Source organism: Gopherus evgoodei, chromosome 8, assembly GCF_007399415.2.
Source record: "Gopherus evgoodei ecotype Sinaloan lineage chromosome 8, rGopEvg1_v1.p, whole genome shotgun sequence".
Lineage (NCBI taxonomy): Eukaryota > Metazoa > Chordata > Testudines > Testudinidae > Gopherus > Gopherus evgoodei.
The window spans coordinates 7,421,292-7,445,788 of record NC_044329.1 but is presented as its reverse complement, the minus strand read 5'-3'; the positions used below and the strand labels follow the sequence as shown (position 1 = coordinate 7,445,788).

Here is a 24,497-nt window from a genome sequence, read left to right as displayed (position 1 = left end):
TTTTGGAGCATGAGCTTTCATGGGTGAATACCCACTTCGTCAGATGCATGTGACATGCATCTGACGAAGTGGGTATTCGCCCACGAAAGCTCATGCTCCAAAACGTCTGTTAGTCTATAAGGTGCCACAGGATTCTTTGCTGCTTTTACAGATCCAGACTAACACGGCTCCCCCTCTGATACTTGACACCATGGGAGAGTGTGGCACCAACACTGCAAAGAGAACCGGGCACACAGATCCTGGCACCCATGAGGAACTCCACTGACTTCATCTGTATTTTCTAGCCTTCCGCTTGCTCCCCAGAACCAGGATAACAAATGACTTGCCAGGTAACAATGGTGCACAGTTACGAGGGGTGTTCAAGAAGAGACTAGATAAACTTATGTCAAGATGAGTGGACAAGCCTGATGCACTTCCAAAGGGGTTTGGAGTGGATGTGCCACTGCACTCCATATTACTGAGGGCTTTCAGTGGCACAGTGGGCTGCACGCCACCACTGGAGACACGCTCTCAAATCCTGGCATTGATCACTTTAAGTTGTTGGAGTGAAACTATTGATTCAGTAGCAAAACCCAGTTTGAAGCAGCAAAGTCTCTCTCCTCTCAGTTTTATTTTCCCTTAAGGGCTGCAGGGTGGTGTGTACAGCATAAACGGAAAAACACCCAGTCCAGTCAGTGCAGAGCTCTGTCTTCTCAAAGGCATACTCTCCTTCCGATTGCCAAGCTCCTCTTATAGCGTTACCCATCCCTCCCTGAGAGTCTGTTGGCGGCCTTCCACCCCCAACAGCCTCATCTTGCCCATCTGTGTAAGGACTAAGCAAGACATTAAGCCCCTGCTCGCTGGAAAACAAGAAGGGACTCTGGACGCAGTCACAGTCATCGATGAGAGTGGCTTTCTCCTCCCAGTCTCAATTTCTCCACAGCATAAAACCACCAAATGGCTGGCACCCTTTCCTCCAGAGAGAAGCCAGAAACCAGCTGGAACAGCAGGGAGAGTAGTGCCAAAGAAGCTATCATACAGAAAAGGAAGAGGAGGATGGTAAAGAAAACACCTTATTCTAGAGTCAACGATGGAACCTGTAAAACCATGCAAGCAGCTCCCCGTTCTTCTACTAGCTGCTTCCAGCTGGTCCTACATGTAATGGAGCAATGGAGGTTACCACCATCTCAGGGGATTCTTCTTCAACCAGGAATATCTGCCATAGACTTCTAACAAGCCATGTTAAACTGCCCATTTCCAGCTGTCCTGAAGCTTAGGGGCTCCACTGATGACCTCCTGTTGGACTTTGCCTAAGCCAGCTCTTAAGTGCTCAAAGAAATCTACTCAAAGCAATTTTTATTTGTCTCTTACCTGCAGGTAATAGTCAGGGTATCCTTGGAGTTTATGGTGTGTTCCTCCTCGGTAATGCTGAGAGTGGGTGGGGTCATAGAATAGCCTCTCACCAGATCTGGGGAGAGAAAGAAGAGAAGGAGCAATGTGGAAATGCGATAAATCTGGTCACTCCACTGTGTGACAGTTTGGTTTGGTCTCTAAAGCCAGTCTAAGTAAACGCAGGAGGGCGACCAGGCCCACTGAGGGAAAGACTCTGTAACAGAGCAGTGTGATTCTGTTGCCCCCAGTTAATTTACTCCTGACTCGCTGGGGAAAGTGAGGTTCATTAGACTCTAACCATAAGGGAGCAGTTCTCCAGCAAAGGGTCTGATACAGATCCTGAGGGAAGGAAACACGGGAGCAGATGAGGCCTGGAGACAGGATTAAGGCTGGGTTGAAGGAAATCTAGGAACAGTCCATCCTCAAGAGCCGGTTGAGGCTGTGATTACATGAAGTATTGTTTTGGAATTATCCCTTTTAGTAATAAACCAGTCGTTTTGTCTGAAGTTGGGTGTGAATCCCATCTGCTTACAGATCCCCAATTTAAAAATGCAAAACTCTTGCATACATACCAATGATGTGGGGAAAACCTTTCAACACAAGGCTCTCAAAAGGCAACAGCATCTTTTCACACTTACACTGAATGTTTTTCTAACCATGGACTCTCTTGGATAAGACTGAGACTGTCTGGGAGGATGTTGTACCTTTTGGGATTCAGGCAGAACCATTTCCATGGCTGGGGGGTAGAATTCCATGAGACGAATTACGCACCCTTATGCGAAGAGAGTCATTGTTTGAATAGGTGAACATAATATAATTAATTTCTTCTTCAACTCTTGTGTGGATCCCTCTTCTAGGGCACAAGCCACGCATCTGATACACATGTCCAGCATAAGAGAGATCCACACTGAGAAACCATCTTAAAGAACCACAGTTACTAGAAGGTAAATAAACCACAGATTTTAATTAACCCAGTGTGGCCAACTCTCCTGATTTTATTGTGAGCCTTGTGATATTTGATGCTTATCCTAAAGCCCCAGCTTTTCTGAAGGGATGTGATTAGGAAAGCCCCATGGCTTTCATTAAAAAAAAAAAAAGATTCTAGCTCTCAAGATTGCAAAAGAAAGTTAGAATGTGACCCAGGTGCACGCTAAAGGCAAAGGCAGCAGAGAAAAAGAACGAAATAATGTATTATTAAAAGCCTCCTGGTTTTTAAACCACAAGTCAGGCCTCAAAAGTCATGAGACTGATTTTTGAACTCTTGGGGTTGGCAATCGTATTAACATCCTGGCTGAGGGAGGGCAACTAGGTTTTGCCCCTGGGCTGGTGAGTTTGGTTTTACGTTAGATAGGAAGGTGACTGAGGATATGGAAAAGGCTAAAGAAAGCAAGCATCTGGTGAAAGTACTGGCTCCCTCTGGGGCTGAGCTCCAATCTGGAAAAGCAAACGAGAAGTGGCTGTATGAAGACTGAGACAGGCTCCCGCAGTCAGCTGTGAGACGTGCAGAGTAACATCCACCTTGTGTGAATGGACCTCCAGTAACAGAGCTCTGCGCAGACAGCCTGGGTTTTTAATTGTTTTCCACTTCCTTCCCGCCTAGAAGTCATTCTGCCTGTGGCCACGTGACTGGCTGTGTCTATGGAAACAGGGCTAGCGCTAGCAATCGCCCAGCTCTAGCTCTGACAGATGGACTGTTCTCCCAATCACTCTTTTCCTGTTCCTGTGACACGCAATGACTAGGATGGGGTCAGATTTTCCTGGGTTGGCTCTCTGATGAGATGACTGTACTTGTTCATAGCCCAGAATCAGGGGATCTGAGTTAAATGAATCTGTGCCTTTGTCCACATTGCCCTTTAAGCACACCCACCCACACATACACAAACACACACACACACGTCCACACTGTCTCCCTCCCCGCTCATTCAGATCCTTCCAAGAGACTCACTTCTTCCACAAACCGGCAAGCAATGAGTCAACAACATTCATCATTTACAATGAAATAAGTGGATCCTAGTTAGTTACTCCTCTAGGCTTCCCAGTGGGTCTGGCCTGCCCTAAGTCTGCCTCATTTGGACTGAAAGCTCTTTGAGGAAGGCACTGCCTGCTTTTTGTTCCCTGGGTTGTGCTGAGCACATTGTCACCTCCCGGCAAATAATTCATTATAAAAAATACCTTGGAGGGGAACAAGATATAAAGGATTTGAAGAGACAGTGGTAGGGGGTGAAGGACCTGCCAGAGATAGACACGATGAGCAAAAGGCCCCAAGAGAATTGTGGCACAAGAGGGACAGACAGGGTGAGCATCTTTTCAAACAGGTCTCTGACCTTGCCCAGGCAACCCGATTGCAGTGTGCCAATGTGGGGGTCTTGCCTATGCAGTCTGAAACTCTGGCACAGGGTGCGAGTGAAAGAGGATAAGGCCATGCATGGGTGAAAGAAGATGGCAGTGTGGGAGTGAGGGAGAGACTGGGAAAGGGAAAGAGTGAGTGAGTGTGGAAGACAAGGAGAGAAAGGCATAGACAGAAGGGGTTAAGTGTCTCTTCCACCCGAGGCCATCACTTAAACAACTGTTTGTTAAAAAAAAAAAAAAAAGAGACCGATAGAAAGAGACTCTTGATAACATACAAAAAAAGTGCCCCATGGTTGTGAAAATAAATGAAAGCATTTGTGATAAAATCCTCCCCAAATATAACAACACTTATTTAAAAAAATCCAGCTCCTCTGCTACAAGCCTGGTCTGAATGCAAATCTGTCTTTCCTGTTATGCTGGACATGTCTATCCCTGTGCAGACACTGCTCTCCACATGGCCAGGGAGCACCCGGTCTGTCTGGCCTTCACTGCCTTGCAGTACCTGCCCAGTGAATGGATCCTAGCACACGAATGGGGAATACAAACCAAGCTCTGCAGGTGCCATTACATCGTGGCCCACCCATGAAAGAAACACAGGAGCCCTAGCAGCACCAATTAGACGCGGGGTGCTATTATTTACCCTCCAAGAAGCTTCTCCTGTTTATCTGTTTGGGGGCATTTTCCCATCCTCTCAGAGTGAATGCAGTGGGCTAGCAGCTCTGCAGTGCGCCAGGTATGGCGCGGGTGCGAGGATCTGACCCTACAAACAATACCCTCCCAAGAGGTGTCCCAGTGGAGTCAATAGGCATCTGGGAGTGAGCAGTGTCAGCTGTGTAGATATTACTTTGACCCACCCCACCCTCAGGCCAAGCTCCAGCCTGAGCCCTAGTGTCTACACAGCTATTTTCAGAGTGCTAGCATAAGCCCCGCTGAGACAGGTCTGTTGGCCCCGCCCCCAGGCTGGGAGGGTTCCTCCCAGATGCGGTGTATGCCTGCCTGATGGGACGACTCACATGCTTGAAGATAAGCACATGGGTAAGTATTTGCATGGTCAGAGCCTAAGCTTCTCCTATGCACCTCCGTCAATGCACCCCGTGCTCGACCCAAAGCACCACCTGAACATCCCTCCCCAGCTCTACCAAGTCCAGACCTTTACCCCTTCTGATACTCCTCCCTTTGGTCCCAGCACTGCTCCAAGAATGCAGATCAGTCCAGACTTACAATCCTGTTGTTAGTCCAGTTCTGGGTGCCCATGCAGCTATGCAATGCTCCCTGGTCCTGCATGGACACCTTGCTGGTCCAGGCAGAGCTCCACTAAGATCTAGGCTGAGATCACCAAACTTATTTCTACATCTGGTTGGAGTTTTTGTATTAACAGAAATGTTCACAGAAATCTTTCATTTGGGACATTTTTTCCCCCAGTTTTTAAGATGAAAAACCAGACACCGGCAACTGAAATGGTCAGAGCTTTGCTAAAAAAATATTCAATTGTAGGTTTTCAAAACTGAAAATTGTTACTGAAAATGGTTTTCAAAAACTAAAAATGCTTTCGTTACAGTTTTTCACTGAAAACACAAAACAGAATAAAACAAATAAGTTTGAAAAAAAAATTTTTTTTAAATTCCCTGCAAAATATAAAAGGCATTTTTGACTGGTTCCACCCAGTTTGTTCGTGACCAGGGCAAATTATCAACCCAGTTCTTCAGAGCAGAAAAGTGAGTGCATTCATCCACTTGACCTGCTGGAAGCTCTAGACGTCAGCATCAGGAGGTAGCTGTGTTAGTTTGTCGCCACAAAAACAACAAGGAGTCCGGTGGCACCTTAAAGACTAACAGATTTATTTGGACATAAGCTTTCATGGGTAAAAAACCTCATTTCTTCAGATGCATGGAGTGAAAATTACAGATGCAGGGGCATTATATAATGATACATCTGTATTTTTCACTCCATGCACCTGAAGAAGTGAGATGTCAGCAGTGGCCTGAAAATAAATCAGTTCCCTGATCTGGTGAGTTTAACTGACAGGAAATTAAATAATCCTAATAATTAATTAGCTAGGAAAGATTCAGAAACTGATTTACAGGTCCCAGCTCCCTGTTTTTACTGGGGAAATGTTGAAGAAGGCTTCAACTGCAATATAATTCTGTCTCTGCAAGGGCCTGGTTTTCAGAGGCATTGAGCACCGAAGCCCCAGCAGGAGTCAGGGGAAGCTGTGGGGTTCACTGCCATTAACAATCAGCTGTGACTTACTACAACTTTCACCCCTCTCCACCCCTGTGTATTATTATGATGTATATTATGGTATTGCCTAGAAGCTCAAGCTGCGATAGGGGCACCGTCACAGTAGGTGCTGTACATAAACGTAGTGAGAGAAAGCCCCTGCCCCAAAATGCTCACAAACTAAATGGACAAGACAGACAAAGGGTGGGAGGGAACATCGGAGGCACAGAGGTGAAGTGACTTGCCCAAGGATGCACAGCAGGTGAGCGGCAGAGCCAGGAATAGAACCAAGGGCTCCTGACTCCCCCAAGTCCCATGCCCATGCTGCCTCCCTAAGAAAAGGGAGGCATGTTAGCAGCAGCTGATTGAGATTGGTTGTTTCCCTAGGGGGGAGATGCAGTCAGCCTGGGTACCTGCAGGCGCTCAAGCCAGAGCACCTCCGACCCAATGGAGCCCCCACAGTCACAAAAACAAAACCCTCACTCCCTTTATGTGCAACTTTATGACCTGTTAGAAAACAGCACCGGGGGGCGGAGGGAAGGCTGGGGAAGAAAGAAAAAGTACAGGCTGTGCAGGTTTGGGCTCTGGGATTCCTGCAGATGCATCCTGTCCACGGCTGTCCACAAGTACAACAGGAAAAGGAACAAATGCTCCATCAGAGTGCGCCATGGCCTGAGCTCATCGCACTGAGCAGGGGACAGCGGTGTGACTGACCAGCCAGCATGGAGCCGGCCCTCCCATCAATCCATCCCACCTCGCTCAGCCCCCTTCATCTTCCCCATAGCTCCCAACCTTTCATAACAGCAAGTGGGAGTTTCCCAGGCTCTCTGATCCCTCTAGATACAGCTTCTTGTGTTAAACTAGAAAAGCACCTGTGACCCTTAGGCCCCAAGCTGTGATTCAGCAACTGGGAATCATAGGGCCTGGAGTTAAATAAGTCGCTTGGGAAACTAGGCGGATTCACGGGCAGAAGCATACATGTCACCAGTGGTCTCTGAGGGGGTACTGACCTCCAAGACTTCAGCGCAGGCATCTGACACTCTACAGTTTGAATGAGAGCTCCTCCCCACGCCGTCCCCCGGCCCCATCCTGCTCCTTCACCAACCCCCCCCCGACCCATTGTGCATGGATCTCTTGCCTGAACTGATGTGGTGGAGTTTCCCGAGGTAATGTACCCTGTGCTGGAATTCTCCCCAGTGCTCACACAACACAACCTGAATTTCTTGACAGTTGATCTTGGCACTGGGTTTTGCTATTAAACCTCAGCTGACTGACATACAGATGGTTCATGTCCCTGGCAAATCCCAGACTGTGAGGGAGATGTCTCATGCGAATACAATGCTTCCTCATCCCCCAGGAGACTCTACACGTTATCACTCAGCCACTTCATCTCACGGGGGGAGCCCAAGGGAACCCAACTCTTACATGTACCGTGACGTGCAATTTTTGTGCACGTCTGCGTGCAGTGAAAGGGGGCAATATCTAAAATCACACACACATTTCGGTGGAGAAGGAATTAATGTAATTAAAAAGGCATGCGGCAGCCCCAGCCATCTTTGTTTTTTCAAGATGGTTTCCAAGTGAGTTGGCAGCAGGACTTAAAATAAACAGTGCTGGATTGATGGGACATAGAGAGAGGAAGCAGGATTCCACAGCCACTCACACCTTGTCTATTTTGGGAAAAGTGCGTTTCCCATCAGTTTTCCTATCCTTGATCTTTCAGCACACAGCTCTTAAAGGGGCAGGCTGCACCCCAACAACCTTATCCTTACTGGATTTATGGCCTGTGATCCCTTCATCTCTTTGAAACCCCCCTCTTCTGCTCTCTGAAATCACTAGCCCAATGTGGAGCTCTCTCGGAAGAAGGGCTAGTCTCTGACATGGAATGGCTGGCCCTCCCTGCCACCCGCCCTCTCTGCAACCTGATCCTTCTGACCCACTGTTGGACTCACAAGGTGGGTGAGGTGGTATCTTTTATTGGGCCGACTTCTGTTGGTGAGAGAGAGGAGCTTTCGAGTTTGTCTGACTGTTGGACTGCCAGGGAAGGAAGGCTAATCTTCCTAAAACAGACGCCAACCAATGCTGTACGCTAGAGCCTCCAACCAACTCTTGCTGCACTTCTCCAGCATTCAGTCTTTTTGTCCAACCAGGTAATAATTCCATGGCATTAGATTAAAGCAAAGAAGAGGTGAGTGCTGGAAGCACATTGAAATGGTACAGCCAGGGAGCCTGATCCCCTTCTCCCTTAAATGGTTTTACACCAACCAGGCGTGTGGTTGAAGTGGAGTTATTCCTGATTTACACCAGCATCTGAGAAAGGACAGTTAGGCCCAGTGTGTGTGAATTCATTCTCTGCCCTTTCCTATTGCCGCTGGACCATCAGCTAGGACTCGGGGGTTGGCCTGAAGTGCTGTGGAGGGAGCTCTGCAGCCACGGCCAGACACAGAGTAAGAGCCTTTGCCTGGGCCGGGGAAAGCTAAGCCGTTCCCAGTGCTGGTGTGAGTGTGCTGTGGTCAGTGCCATTCAGACCTGTGAGCTCCCATCCTGCTCAGGCCAGCAGAAAGCCCTGTTGGGATCCTCTCTGAGCCCTCTCAAGCCACTTCAGCACTTCTCCGTTTCCCTTTCCCTCCCTCTCAGAGGAGTCCGACCTGTTGATTAACACAGTTCCTCTCTGGAGAGGGATTTTGTTCACACTCTGTCCCTCTTGCTGACTTCCTTTCCTGTCCAATGCTGGACTGAAGCACGCCGGCTGCAGTCACCCCTAAGTATCGTGCAGCCCCAGCCGGGCCCCAGGACTGAGCTATCCCCTCACTCCGCAAAGCGGCCTAATAAATGGACTTTTAAAGGGCTGTTTGTTTTATTGCCAGTGGCCCCAGTAAGTGTTTCCAGAGTTGGAGCCACAAGCATTTGGCAAAGGAGTCATTAACCCTAGGCCCATTGCTCTCTATTCCCACCCCTATCCTAGCACCACAGACTCTCTTCCCTTCTCCTCTCCCCACATCTCCTCTTCCCTTCTCCCTGGCTCTCCCCCTCTGAGTCCCCATATAGTCTTCCTCTCAGCTCCTCTTCACGCTCTTGTTGGCCACATCCTCTCTCTCTTCCTTGACCATCTTCCTGTTTCATGGCTCACCTCCCCACTGCCCATGTTCTAAACCGCCCCTGGACTGGAAACTCACTTGGCTCATCACTGGGGCTGCAACTAGTCTACATTGGGGGTGCCGCTTTGGGCTAATTGGCCCTTCTTGTCTCCCTGCTGACAGGGTCGTCTGACCTCGGAGGGGACAACGCAGGGCAGCATTGGTAAAGGCGACCAGCAAACGCTGCAAGAATAGGGTGACCACATGTCCTGATTTTATAGGCACAGTCCGATTTTTGGGTCTTTTTCTTATATAGACTCCTAATTACCCCCCACCCTCTGTCCTGATTTTTCACACTTGCTGTCTGGTCACCCTATGCAAGAGAGAGTGTGTTTCAAATCCGAGCAGCTCCTCACTGAGAGAGGAGCAGGGAACCAGGTTGAGCAAGAGGAATGAAATCAATCTATTTTGTTCTAACAAGGGAATTGACATTTCCCTCCCCAATCCCCCCTTTCTGCCTTGTTTGCCTTCAAGTTGAGCTCTGAGCAATTCCAGATATTAGCCGAGAAGCTGGCAGCCAAAGGAATGTCTAGACGGCCTTTTGGGTGAGTTCCTTGTGTCAACAATAGCAGAGGTTACTGCTGATGGGGGATGTCAGCACCAGAAATGTCAGGACAAGGCCATAGATTTCCACTTCCCTTCCCCTTCCCCCCACCTGCCCCGTGACTGGGGGCACACTGGACAGCATGGTCCTTCACTTCCCTGATACAGCTCTGAACTTGAGACTCATCACCAGCCCTGCCGCAGGCCTGGCACACACTTAATTGTTACCCAGACAAAGCTAGAAAGAAACATAAGTGCCTCCTTCTCCCCCACCCAGCAAAGGGACACATCCTGACACACTCATCTGATTCAGGCAAAACTGCCCGTCAATGGGAGTTTGTAACAACCAAGGAAAGGCCTCAGACTTTGGACCACTATGTTTATGAAGGGTATCTCCACTAGGCAAACATCTAGCAACCAGTTCCCACATCATGGTGCAGGGCTCCTGCCCCAGTTTTCAGTCCTCTCCCATGGGGTCTTATACAAGATGGTGCAGTTTAGTGGGCTGAGCAGGGCACCATGTGTCAGGAGGATCCCTTGGGTTCTAAGCCTAGCTCTGACCTGGAGTCGTCACGTGCATGTCACTCAACTCCTCAGCACCTTGGCTTCCCTGTCTGCAAATGCCAACACGGACCTGCCTTGTGGGCGCTGAGAGGAGTCACTACTCAATGTCTGTAAAGAACTTTGAAGATTTCAAGCACTCTAAGAGTTAACTCCACTCTCAGTTACAGTGTGTAATTTGGGAGAAACTTGACTGTAGATGTTGGTGTACCTGGGTGACCTTAGTATTACATCCTGGAGAGCCTTCTGAAGCCAAGGAGGATTGGACCGGGTTACATACTCTTCGGAATCCACCAAGAACATTCCACAGCTGATCTGAGGTGCAGAACAAAGTGCAGCACTCCCTGTCCTGGGGGAGGAACATATGACATCTACGATGAACCTAGCCTCCTGCAATCAGAGACTGGAGCTGGGAATCCAGATTGTCTCTCTTCAGTGGTACCACAGAGCCACCAGGACAGCACAACATGGTGTCTCCTTTAAAGTGTCTTCAGCTTCCTTTGGCTTTTGTGTCATGAATTTGTGAGCCTGAACTCCTGGCTGGTGGGAGTTGTTGCATTTCAGAGGCAGTCTGCGCTCCCTGAACTTCTCCAAACCACCCCCTTATTGATCTCCCTTCGTGTTCATGAGCAGAGTCTATTGAGCCCTAGCAGGCTCCCATGCCACTTGTGGGGGAGTGGTAATTCCTGCTCCTTTCCCCCAATGCTTTTATAAGAATCAGCGGTGGCTCCAGGCATCATCGCTCCAAGCTTGTGCCTGGGTAGCAACCCATGGGGTGTGCCCTGCCAGTCTCTTCAAGGATGACAGTCAGGCAGCCTTTGGCAGCGCACCTGTGGGAGGTCCTCCAGTCCTGTGGATTTGGCCGCGGGTACGCCGAAGCCATGGAACCGGGAATCTCCTGCAGGCAAGCCACCAAAGACAGCCTGCCTGCTGTGCTTGGGGCGGCAAAAAAGCTAGAGCTGCCCCTGATAAGAATAATATCTGCAGCTGTGAGATACTTTAGTTTTTTAATCTGTTTGCAAGCCCCAGGAGAAAGACCCTTCACTCCATCCCTTCCTGGGTTCCCTGGAGTTGGGAAAAATGACAGAACTGCCTTTTGTGTGTTTGCACCTTAGAAATTTATCTTCTTGTTCTGAACTACTCCTGACACCTTGAAAAGTGAAACTGACTCTCCAGACAGCAAGGACCCCAGATGTAAAAGGAGCTCTATCCCAAGAAAATACTAGGAAGGAACCCTTCTCTGTTTCTCAGCTTTGTTTTTAATGGCAGGGAGAAGCAGGTGAGGGGCACTTGCTACCTATCCAAACCACATGAGATATATGTAGCAGAGACAGGATGGGTGGGATCATGAAAGCTTATTTAGTTCAGGTGGGAGGAAACAGTACGTATTGTTTGATCGTTATTTGGTGGCTCAGATGAAATGGGTTGGTGGTCAAGTTCTGTTAGACTAGTTCCTAGGAGACAGGGCACAAGAGTCACTATCAATGAAAACAACTGACACCCTCCATGGTGTAATCAGCAGATAGGCCAAGGACTGGACAGGGTGTGGAGACAGGGCGTGGAAAGGGCGTGTCAGAACTAGCACCTTTCCCCAGCATTAAATCCACTTAACTCTATATTTCTGGAGCCTGATTCCCCATTGTCTTGCACCTTGTGCAGTAATTTACACCAGTGCAAAGCAGGTGCAAATCATTACCATTCTGAACGTGTAGCATTTCAGACCCACTTTGCACTGGTATCAACAATTGCACAAGGACAACAGGGAATCTGGCCCTGGTGTCTTTATCCACCTTGCATAAGCATAGGAAATGCATGTGACACAGGCAAAACTGGCCCCATTTCCCACCTACCGGGACTTGAGTTCCCAGAAAAGAGTGATTCTTCCTCTCTTCTCCAGGACAACTTTACAGAGTCACACGTGAAAAACAAAGTGTGGTTGTCACATAATGAACCTGGGAGCTGGCAGGTCTACAAGGGGAATTTGAGTGCATAGCTGTCACCTCCTCCTCCCCCTCATGGTCACTCACGTCAGGAGACAGGATGAGGAAGGAATGAGGAAGGCTCATTTGCGGAGGAGTGAGATATCACAGAAGGCTGAAAAATGAATAAATCTGCTCTTGCAGTTCTAGCCACAGCTGGGATAAAACCATCACAAAGAGGCCCCAGGTGATTTCTCTTCAGTCTGTCAGCTGGGATGACCAATCCCAACGGCTGGGTAGAATTCACTTTGGGAGAATGGAACAGTCTCTTATCACCAGCCTGTGCCAGGTTATGCACAAGAGCAGCGATAAGGTGAGTCACGGCTCAATGCTGGGTTTGAATAGCTCTGATCCGCTTTCTTTTTAAAGGGTCCCTGCAGGCAGGAGAGGAGCTAGGACACTGCCACCTTACAAATAACAGAGAAGAAGAGGAAAATGCCCAAAAGCAGCATGTTCACATGAGGGACAAGGAGGTGGATCCCTTTCTTGTGCTTCTCTTAAGGGGCTAATTAGAGCTGATTCCAACGTGCTCTCCCCTGTTCCACAAGAAGTTACAGTAGAACCTCAACGTTCCGAACACCAGAGTTACAGTCTGACTGGTCAACCAGACACCATGTGAAACTGGGAATAACCTATCCGACAGCAGCAGAGACAAGACAAGACGAAACAAACAAAAAAGCAGCAAATACTGTGTTGTGTCTATATTGCATCTTAAAGACACATCTGGGCTGCCTGTTCTCTCCGCCCACCTCCTCCACCATGCTCACTGCCTGCAAACTCATGCAGGGGCTGAGTAGGGTGCTCAGTTGCTGCTGAAACCTATCCTGGATTGACAGCTGGTGGATCTGGAGCCTGAATTGTACTTTGTTCAGAGTTACAAACATTTCAGAGTTAAGGACAATCTCCATTCAAGGGGTCCGTAACTCTGAGGTTCTCTATAATCACTGCAGTGAGTCAGTCAGCGTCCTGTCTTTGCTCCATAGGACATTAATTGCAGCTCTTCACTCAGCATCTTGTTCCTGTCCCACCAGGAGTTAACTACAGGGGCTCAGCGAGTGCTTTCTCACTATCAGATGCAGGGCCAATCGCAGCCATAACCACCAGTGCCTTCATTATAAGGGGCCAGTGTCTTTGTCCCACACACAATTATCCCCATTACAGAATTAATCATAATCCCATTCCTAAATAAATTAGCAGTTACTTAATGTCCTCTCTCTGTCATGTTTCGCGTGGCGTTAATTACAGGGTGACATGCCCTGTCCTACCCAGAGTTCATTCAGCTCATAGGTCAGCATCCTCCTATCCTCGCCCTCTGAGCTTGCTTATAGTAAATGATGCTTTATCACGCCTTTCATCCAGGAATCTCAAAGCACTGCATATATACACATTAGTGATTTAATTAAACTGCAGAACATCTGTGAGAGGTAGGTGTTAGCTCTACTGACTAGGAAATTATGGCAGAGAGGCCATAAGTCATCTCTATACCAACGTGGGGACTGAAGAGATGGAGAGATGATTCTTGATGTCTTTGAGGGGCTATCCTAGACATTCATCATGAAGCATGTGCCTACAGGGAGGGACCTACCCCGATAATGGCTGTCAGAGGTTGTGGAGAAAGATGTACGGTCTAATGGATACAGTACTCAACTAGGACTCAGGAGGCCAAGACACTATTGGCAGCATTGCCACTTGCATGTGAGGTGACTATGGGCAGGTCACGTCACCGCTCTGTGCCTCAGTTTCTCCATTTGCGAAATGGGGATAATGATACTGACCTTCTTTGCAAAGTGCTTTGAGATCTGCTGAAGAAAAGCACAATGTAAGAGCTTGGCATTGTTATTAAGGCAGTGGTGCCAATGGGGAAGCTGGTTGATACCGGAAGACGACCCTGAGAAAACACAGGAGCCTGGAGGGAATCTTGATGGGACTGAAAGCATACAGCAGCAGAGCATCTGCCTGAGTGTAGGCCAATGGGAGCAAAAGGAATGGACCAGCAAGAACAGGCCATATGGAATCATGGAGGCAGGAGCAGCCCTTTGCCCAGAAGATCATTTGGGGCCATTTTAAACTTGCAAAAAGCTCCTGTTAAAATTGGGGCTTGTCCTTTGAAATAAGAGACAGGAAACTATCCCAGCCCAGCTGGAGGAGAAGAGTGGCCTAAAAGAACCTGGTCCTCTAAGCTCCTAGGCTCAGATTTTACAAGGTATTTAAGTGCATAATCCCATTGCTTTCAATGGTCGTTACGTGCCTGAATACCTTTAAATATCTGGTACTAGTGCTGCAACCGGAACCATGCGGGGGGGGGGGAGGTATAGCACTGAGGGGCCACGTATAGGCCTATAGGGGAGGAGCAGGCAATCCAGGTTGTGAAATGACACACAGAAAGAGTCATAATACAATTTTCCACTAATTTGGGTGCCTCCACTTTTGGCTGCCCATCTTAAGGCCTCAAAACTAGAGGCACTCAAGAGAGTGGCGCCTTTTGAAAATGTGGCCCTTTAGAGAATTGTCCTGAGTTGCATAGGATGTCGGGCTGTGGCAGAGCCAGCAACTGAACCCAACCAAAGAGGCTCCCAGTAGGTTGGTTGGGGATGTCCAGAACTCCTCTGGAAGGCACAAAATGCAAGAGAGAGGCCGGAAGGGGCATCCTGAGTATGTGATCTGGGCCATCTTGAGAAGCAAGGTTGCTCTTGGCTGCTTTTTGGGGCTTTTGAGAAGGAACGTAAATGGATCTGTTTTTCTGACCAGCTAGAACACTACATCAGGGATAGGCAACTTATGGCATGCATGCCGAAGGCAGCGCACAAGCTGATTTTCAGTGGCACTCACACTGCCCGGGTCCTGGCCACCGGTCCGGTCCGGTCCGGTCTGCATTTAATTTAATTTTAAATGAAGTTTCTTAAACATTTTTAAAACCTTGCTTACTTTACATACAACAATAGTTTAGTTATATATTATAGACTTATAGAAAGAGATCTTCTAAAAACGTTAAAATGTATTACCGGCACGCGAAACCTTAAATTAGAGTGAATAAATGAAGACTCGGCACAGCACTGCTGAAAGGGTGCCAACCCCTGCTCTACGTTGTGACTCAGCTGTTTGGAGGAAGGGATGCTGAAGCCTGGACTTGCTCTGAGACTGAAGGCCTCTCTGTGTCTCACGCGAAAATGGGAATGGTACCTGTCTCACAGAGAGGGGAGGGGTAAGTGCTTCTGGGTCCTGAGAAAGAAACTGCTAGGGGCTAACATTGCATTATTAGTTCCAGCCCTATTAAAGATTCCTGCCTATCTGGGGGCATGTGTGTGTCAGGGAACCACCAGGCATTAGGGCCTACAGGACCTTGCCGTTGATCATGCAGTGCCCTTGGCAGGCTGCCAGGTATTGTAGAGTTTGGACTTCCTTCCCAGCCTTGCCATGTCTGCAGGGCCTTGGTGCCCTGGATTTGTTTCCGGGAGAGAGGAGATGGGGCGCAGGGAGGGGAGCCCTATATAGTAAACTGCCAAAGTTCAGTCAACTCCAGGACTTCCAGCATCCTTACTTTGCTCAGGGAACAGCATCAGTTCCTCTGGTCACTGACTGTCTGAGTGTTTATCTGTCTGTCTCTCTCCCGCTCCCTCTGCAGGAAGCTCTATCTCACCATCCCCCTGGCTTGCTCCAGCCTGATTTCCTGCACTCTCCTGCCAGGTTTACCCGGCTTTTTCCTCCCCCACCCCCACGTTATGGCTGTCAGGCCATGTTTGCATTTCTGTCTCCCCCAGCCTTTCCTCTCCCCTCCCTCAACCCCCCCTCCCTTTCCCCACTCGCTCTCTATTCCATCCTCCCAGAGAGGAGATGCCCTGAGCCAAAGTTAGTCTCTGTCAGGTAGCCACATGTCCGGCCTAGCGCAGTGGGTCAGCCGAGGCCACCCTGCAGACCTCCTCTCAGATCTGTGCTGTCAGCAGCCTCTCCGGCCCCCAGGGGAGCTGGATGTTTGCTGCTCTTGGTCGGGGAGGGATGCTCCCTGCACATCTGAGAGTGCGCATTTCCCTTCAGGCCAGCCAGCCAATAGTTGCTGGCCCACCCTTCTCTTGTTGGCAAGGGGATGGCCAGACGCCTCTTTGTTTGGTCCCTGATTCTCTGAATTGCTTTGGGATTGTTGGCTTCCCACTCCTAGCCGGCGAATCTTTTTCCTGTCTTTGAGATAGAGGATGCTCCAACCATCTGTGTGCTTTATTTCCTCATAGAAACTAAAATGCCCAGGACTGCTTCCTCAGCCTGAGCAAAGCTCAGGCTTTCAGTGGGACTCAGCCGGGGAGACGAGGGAGGAAGTGGGGGAGGAACAAACACCTTCAGACATGAGTCAAGTTGGACCTGCTTTGATCACCAGATTCATTCTTAAAGGGCGAGAAAGGAGCTCCTCAAAATCTGACAGGCTTCAAGTTGTCTGCAGTGACTTCCAGAGCTGTGCTGTAGAGACAGGCTCAAGGACTTCTTAGTAGCACGGAGCAGAGGTTTTCTCCCCATGGTCGCATAGTTAGACCCTTGCAAATCAACTAAAAATTACCCATCCGCATCTTAGGGCCCATCAGTTTTCCTCCCTGTCCATTGTCATTTCTCTCTCACAGCCTGGCAATTATCAGAGGGGTAACCATGTCTGGATCTGTAAAAGCAGCAAAGAATCCTGTGGCACCTTATAGACTAACAGACGTTTTGGAGCATGAGCTTTCGTAGCTGAATACCCACTTCGTCAGAAGCCTGGCAGTGATACCCTTTTACACGGCAGTAAGTTCTGATTAATTATAAAAAGCACGGGGCCCAGATGGCTCAGTGGATTGGTAATGGCAAATAGCACATTTTGCTTGCAGCTCATTAGCCATAGTGATCCAGCCTATATTGGGCAAGACCAATAGATCAGATAGACCAGTAACTAATTCACACAGCTCATCAGTCAGCTAAGCCCAACTCCTAGCAGACAAGCGTCTGTGTCACTGAAAGACACCATCACAATTGGAACTACTTGGCCTCCTCAGCAGAGACCAAGATTTGAAGGGCCAGGAAGGCTGAACTCTGCTCTAATCATAATGGTGATCCCTCCGGTCAAGGTTGAAGGCAAATGGTTCTGCGAGCTGGGGGCACCCTGGTGGGCTGGCTTGGGGGAAGCCTGCATGGCCCTCGTCCATGAGGACTCTATTCTGTGACTAAACAGAAGACTGGACAGACCTGTGCCTTTCACTAGCATTCTATTTAAAGAGAAAACCAGACGTGATTCAGCGTGGTAGGAATAGGATATTTCAGAACTGAGGTGGTCAGGCTGGGCCACATTCTGCCCTTAGCTACAGAGATACAACTCTCAGTGACTTCACCGGGGTGAATGCAGCCAAGGATATGCAGCCGCAGCGGTAAAGAAGTGGGTGGGTATCTGGGAAGGGTGTAAATGTGTTTAGAAGGGATCAGAAAGACTGGGATAACAGAGGGAAGGATGGACCAGTGATTAGGGTGATAGCCTTGGACTTGGAAAACCTTGGTTTGATTCCCTGCTGTGTCTGGGTAACCCTAGACAAGTCATTTAGTCTCCAGGCCTCAGTGGGGATGTCATAAACAGATAGTTAAGGTTTAATGCCTCTTTTACCTGTAAAGGGTTAAGAAGCTCAGTAAACCTGGCTGACACCTGACCAGAGGACCAATAAGGGGATAAGATACTTTCAAATCTTGGTGGAGGGAAGTCTTTGTTTGTGCTCTTTGTTTTGGGTGTTGTTCGCTCTTGGGACTAAGAGGGACCAGGTGTCAATCCTGGCTCTCCAAATTGTTCTGAATCAGTCTTTCATGTTTCAAAATTGTAAGTAACAGCCAGGCAAGGTGGATTAGTTTTATTTTTGTTTTCTCAACTTGTAAATGTCCTTTTTTTTGCCGAGAGGATTTTACCTCTGTTTGCTGTTTGAACCTAAGGCTAGAGGGGTTTCCTCTGGGCCATATGAATTTGATTATCCTGTAAAGTATTTTCCATCCTGATTTTACAGAGATGATTTTTACCTTTCTTCTTTAATTAAAAACTTTCTTTTTAAGAACCTGATTGATTTCTCCTTGTTTTAAGATCCAAGGGGATTGGATCTGGACTCACCGGGGATTGGTGGGGGAAAGGAGGGGGGATGGTTAATTTCTCCTTGTTTTAAGATCCAAGGGGTTTGGATCTGTGTTCACCAGGGAATTGGTGAAGTCCCTCAAGGCCACCCAGGGAGGGGAGAGTTTTGGGGGGACAGGAAGTGCTCCAGACACTGAAATTTCTGGATGGTGGCAGAGTTACCAGATCTAAGCTAGTAATTAAGTTTAGAAGTGTCCATGCAGGTCCCCATATTTGTACCCTAAAGTTCAGAGTGGGGAAGGAAACTTGACAGGGGATAACAGCAATGTCCTACTTCACAGGAGTGTGGGAGGATAAAAGATTGTGAGATGCTCAGATAGGTTAGCAGTGGTGGTCATATAAGTAGATTAGATAGAACAGGAGAACTTTTTATGGAGAGGACAGTTTGAAAGCAGATGAGAGAGGAGACCCTGGAGGGGAGAAAAAAATCAAACGAGGAAGGAAGAATCCTTGCAGCTCACAAGGAAAGGTAAGAAAGGGCAGAGTAAAGGAGTTTGTTACAGAGACCACCTGATGTGAAGGAGCTAGGGGAGGTGGTGACGATGCCAAGAAGCAAGGAGAGTTTTCCAAAGAACAAGCTGACAGCTATAGGAGCCTTTAACCTACTTGGATCTCAAGGGCAGGTTTTTCAAAACACGAGATCTAATCTGTGTAAATAAAACTATAGGGGATTGTGTGCAGATGCATGTCAAATCAGACATTCTTAGGCAAGGTGCTGATTTACACACATACACCCCTGCACGACTTGTTCTGTCCACTCAAATGTGGGTGGGGAGTGAGCAGAGCCAGGAATATTAGTCATGCAAGAGTAATCTGCAAAAAGCAATAAATACTGTAAGCGGCATCAGGTGGATGAAAACCTCGGGTATAAGAGGCTCGGGTCCATGTACAAATGAAACTGGCAGCAGGAATGCCTCTAATCACTCATTTGAGGTATGGAGACTCCTGCGTTTGAATTAGAAGTACTATTAGCAGGACCAAGTGATAGATCCTGGGAGTATGAACATAAGAATGGCCACACTGGGTCAGACCAACGGTCCATCTCGTCCAGTATCCTGTCTTCCAATGGTGGCCAATTCCAGATAGTTCAGGGGGAATGAACAGAACAGGGCAATTATCGAGTGATCCATCTCCTGTCGCCCAGTCCCAGCATCTGGGAGCCAGAGGCTTAGCCCTCTGGGCTAATAGCCATTGATGGATCTATCCTCCAAGGATTTATCTAATCTGATATGCAGCACTATAGGAATCAAAAAGGAATTCCAACCGCCATGGAAAACATTGCACAGTTGGCTTCTTGCCATCTTCCAAAGCATCCAGCATTGACGAAATCTAGACCACTGGTCTAATGTGCTAATGCAGGTCTAGCTGACTATTGCCCCTTCTGGATCTCACAAAGGAACAAGTTTTAAACGAGTAAATGGCAGGGAACTCTTACCACATACGGTATGGAAAAGAGGCCTGGTTTACTTGTAATGAGGTAAATAATCTTTTCTATTCCCTATTAGTAAGAACCTTTAATACACAGATGCTGTTGTAAGAACCATTAGCCATATTTGAGACCAAACTGGCAGCTTTTAATTTACTCCTGCGAGTAGACCCCTTGACTTCAAGGAGAATAATAAAGGTTGCAGAATCACACACATTATTTATTTTCCTCTTGGTATGCAGCTGTGACAGCCAGCCAGGCATGATTTTATTAAGCCATGATGTTATCATCAGCTCTGAGAGCGATAGATTGAATGATAGTGTGGCAGTAGCACTGCTATAGGTAAGGATGAGGATCCTGTTTAACAGCTGTACAGGTATTTTTGTTGACATCCAAACAATAAATTCCATGCAGATATTAAACTCCTTTAATTCCTTTCAAAAGAAAAGATTTGGCTATCACAGCAGGATTCCTACTCTCAAGCATCCAGCGTGAACTGCATTGTCATACTGAGGAGCTATTTGAAGACAAACAAATTGAAAACATGGTTGTTAACTTGCTTACAAAAGGTTTGTAGAATGTTATAAATATCCAAATGACTTTATTTATTCACACCGGCTGATGGCTATTTTCATATTTAAGGTTAGTTCCCTTGCAAAGAAATTTGATCCAGACAGCACACAACCAAACAACAGAAAGGAAGTGTTTACATATGCTAATAACTTCCATTTAAGGAGCATAATTAATAGCTGAGAGATCGCCTACAGAAACAGCATGCTAAGATGCTTTGGAAACCACAGTCAGAACAAGCTTGTTACCTATGTCACTCTGGATAATTGCAGCATAACCGTGTAGGCAAAAATACATGAGGATATGACAAAGCTCGGTTTACCCTGATCGCAGCCTTTGAAGACAAAACAATAAATAGATACAAGCATACAACTGCACACACTGCCTGCTCAAAACGATTTCTCAGAAAGGCTATTAAACTTCCCTGAATCATCAAAAGTCTAACACAGCCAATCGGAGCTGCCAAGCTTTGTGCCCCTCCATATGTGACATTTCACTGATTTCCCCTTTCCTTCCCCGAGCGGAGAAGGCACAAATCCCCCCCAAACACTGGGAACAGCCCTCCCTACGCACAACTGGGACCCTGATCTCCAAGTAGAAGGTGGTAGGCAGGGTGCCTGGGGTTGGCGCTAGGACAGCCAGATGGATAAAATGGTACCGGGGCAGTTGGGTGGGAGGATGGCACTTGGAAGTGGGGTGTCTGAGGCAACTGGTTGAGTAGAGGGGTGTCTAGAATTGCTGGATGAGTAGGTAGAGAGATTCCTGGGATGGATGCTAAGTGCAACAAAGTGGCTGCCTGAGGCAGCTGGGTGAGGGGGTGGATGGGTACCTGGGGTGAGTGCTGGGGCAGTTAGATGAGTGGGTGGAGGGGTGTCTGGAGATGCTGGATAGGTCTGGGGCAATGGGGGGGATGAACTAAGAGATTGGGGCAGTGGGTTGGTAGAAGGGGGGCTGGGATAGCTGCCATGGCAGTGGGTGAGTGGGTTTCTGGAGCCACTGGCTGGGTGTTGGTACAGCTGGTGAGGAGGCAGGGGTGGGGGGTGGGTGCCTGGGGCAGCTGGCTGGGTGCTAAGGCAGTGGATGGGTACCTGTGAAGCAGGTGGGTGAGGGGGTGTCTGGGGTAGTTAGGTGGGTGTTGGGGCAGTGAATGGGAGAATGGGGGGCACTGGGGGCAGTGCGTAGGGAGTATTGGGGTGGTGGTGGGGAGTACTGGAGGCAGTGAGTGGAGGCACAGGGGCAGGGCTGGCTGGGAAGTTCCAGTGGGGGGCAGTGCTTTCTCCCTGCCCACCCCGCTCCCCCCATCGGCACTGGTCAGGGGAGCAGCGAGAGAAGAGGGAGAGGAACTACCAGCCTCGTGCCTGCTCATCAAGAGCCACGGCAGGCTCGGGCAGGTGGGAGTATCGTCTGCAGGGCTACCCGCACGCAGGTGGGCTGCAAGCCCCAGCGTCAGGTGAGAGGCTGGGCTCTAGCAGCCTTGGGTAATGTGGATTGTCATAAAACATACTTGCTAAGAGCAAGGCCGCTGTGGGTGCACACGCACGGTGCAGAGGAATGCTGAGTCAGCACCATGGATGCCCATAGATTTCTTTTGCAAAGACATGATTAAGGCTTGGGGACCTCCTGACTCAGAAGAGACATAAAGGGGTCTGGCTCATTACACCTCTATCTCCCTGTTTCTAATCGGAGAGTCATTACCATCTGATGGCTGAGCAGTGGCCTCAATGAAATCACACGTCTGGTTGCAATTCAGTTCCTAGCGGACAAGTATCCACATCACAAACTACTCCTCTAAGAACAGACGCAGATTGCCTTGACAACTGAGAGGGGAGAAAAAAATCTAAGGTGAAATCCTGGCCCCACTGAAGTTAACAGCAAAACCACTGATGTCAATGGGGCTAGGATTTCACCCTTAAACTCCAAATCCAAATAGAATTTCTGGATGTCTTACATTTTTCAGCAGAGTACCTGATTTGCGCAAACAATTCTCCACTTGCTTTTGACCACCCCTGTATGCTTGCAAGCCCTTCCTCTCCTGTAGAATTCCCTGCTCCACCCACGTGGCGTTAGAAGGTCAATTTGAAGATAGTCCAGCTGCCTTTGTGTGGGGCTTCGCAAGTGGCAAATTTCACACCTGCCGGATCTATTTATCACAGAGTGCCTCTCAGAGCATCGCAAGCGTGAAAGATGCAGAAGGGGGCGCAGAACAAAGACAATCAGCTCAGAAGGAATTCTTAAATGTATTGGAGAGAGGTGGGTACAGAGTCTGGGGGGATGTGGGTAGCCATCAGAGCAGAGCAAGGGTTGTCTTGGGTCACAGAAAGGTTATTTCTGATTGCTTATAATAATCTTATATTAGAATGTACCATTGAGCTCTGTTTTATTTGTCTGTCTTAATTTGTATCTCATCACCATCCCAAAGAGCATCCTTGCAGTCTCAGCAGCGGGGACAAGGGCTGAGTGCATGTGGGCAGAGAAGCACCCTTTCTGGGGGAGATGATAGAGATCTTCCCTTCAGGTCAGGATTGAGATGCATTTTGCGGCTGGAGATGGTTGAGAACAGGAGACGCTGCAAACCTCCTTCACTAGGATCTCAGCAAAGCCTTGGTTGCAATACAATGGAAAAGCTCAGTAAGCATCAGGGACACAGGCCTGGCCTTGCACTCTGAAGGGAGAAGCAAGTTGGTCTGGTGAGAGGTGGCAAGGGGAGTGATTTCACTAACAGAGTATCCAGAGGCTGAAAGCAGGAACTACAACTCTCCCTTTTCAATGAGTTGGCTCTAGAAGAACATTGCCTGCTCCAGCTCCCATCTGGTAGGTCTGATTGCAGAGGTATCTTTTTACACTTGCAGAGGTCTCGAGAGTTCACACAGGGCCATGTTTATTATTGTGTTTTATCTACTATTGTGTTAAAAAGTGTTTTCTTTCGGTGAGGCTGACTGAGAGGTGAGGGCTGCGTGGAATCTTCTGCCTTCCATTCACAGCAATAACCACTAAGCAGCAGCTCCCACCAGCCAGTGGCTCTTATCTACACTATAGACACCTTGTACTTTTCCCCGCATATAAAAAAATAGTTTCTGATGCTCCCCCTTTCCCAGTCCTCTCTCACTGATAAATTCTTTGAAATGCCACCCAGCTCTTGTTATTGCTACAGAGGCCGGAGAGCTGAGGATTAAATGCCTTCAGTCAGCATTATACTTTATTTGTCTAAGCAGCTGGGGGTGAGGAGGGGCTGTGAATATTGTAAAAAGTCAAATTCTGTGAGCACAGATCTTGTCCTGATGCCATTGAAGTGCAAAGTCAGGAGCAAGCCATTTGCAAGTCACTATCACTTTGCAATGTTCATTGAAAGCCAAGTCCACTAATGGGCCTGATTCTGAAATGATTGGGGGCGGGGGGAGAATGGAGCTGACAGCGTTGTCTCTCCCTCTATGGAGATTTGGATGATACCATGAGGAATTGTTCCTGCTTTGTTGAAACCTGCTCTTGCTTGGGCTTGAATATGGAGGGACCAACATGGCAAACTGTCAGGCCAGTGGGTCCTGGGGTGGATCATGTCAGTCCATAGGACTGGAACATAGAATTTCTATTCAGGCTGTGTGAGTGTGTGCACGTGTGTAAGCAAAGGACTGGCATGACAGACCATTTTCTGAATTGGTAAAGGACTGATTATTTTCCATGAATGAAATGGGTCACGTGACCCCTCCCCAGCACTGGACGAGAATTCCAGTCAAGGAGCTACCCTTGCAAAGAAATCTTAGGCTCTGAACCCCCGACCTCACCCTGCTCATACTCTCCAGCCTTCACTTCTGCCGGAAAACTGGCTCTAACGAAAGCAGATACAAAAATCGATTTCTACAGCCTGTTTAGAATAATGCTCACAGTCCTTCCTGTGTGTTCTATACACCAGGAGCCCTCTGACTGACTCCCAAGGCCACAAGAGACTTCTACATGCCTACTTTCTGGGTTCCTTATTAATTATACAGCACCATGCATGTGCATGGTATTTAACAGACAACTAAATCAGACATCTATCCACACATCCATTTTTGCTGGGGCAAGTTTGTGGGTAGGCAGGGCATCTTCTTCCCATACGTCTTTTATATGAATATGATGCCACTGCATTTCTATAACCATGTTCCATCCAGAGATCGCTGAGCTTTTCACAAACACGAATGGAGCTGCAGCTCCTAGCACTCCTGGGAGGTAGGTGTTACTGTGCACAC

At 48.3% G+C, this 24,497-nt stretch overlaps 1 protein-coding gene across 2 annotated transcripts in view; it reads right to left on the bottom strand.

The window, feature by feature from the left end:
* FLT4 (fms related tyrosine kinase 4) overlaps nucleotides 1-24,497 on the bottom strand; it is a 100,833-nt gene that overhangs the window by 57,997 nt on the left and 18,339 nt on the right. For both annotated transcript variants that reach the window (XM_030573246.1, XM_030573247.1), the window contains exon 2: nucleotides 1,351-1,447. In XM_030573246.1, the coding sequence (XP_030429106.1) occupies nucleotides 1,351-1,447 (97 nt within the window). The remainder of the gene's footprint in view (nucleotides 1-1,350; nucleotides 1,448-24,497) is intronic.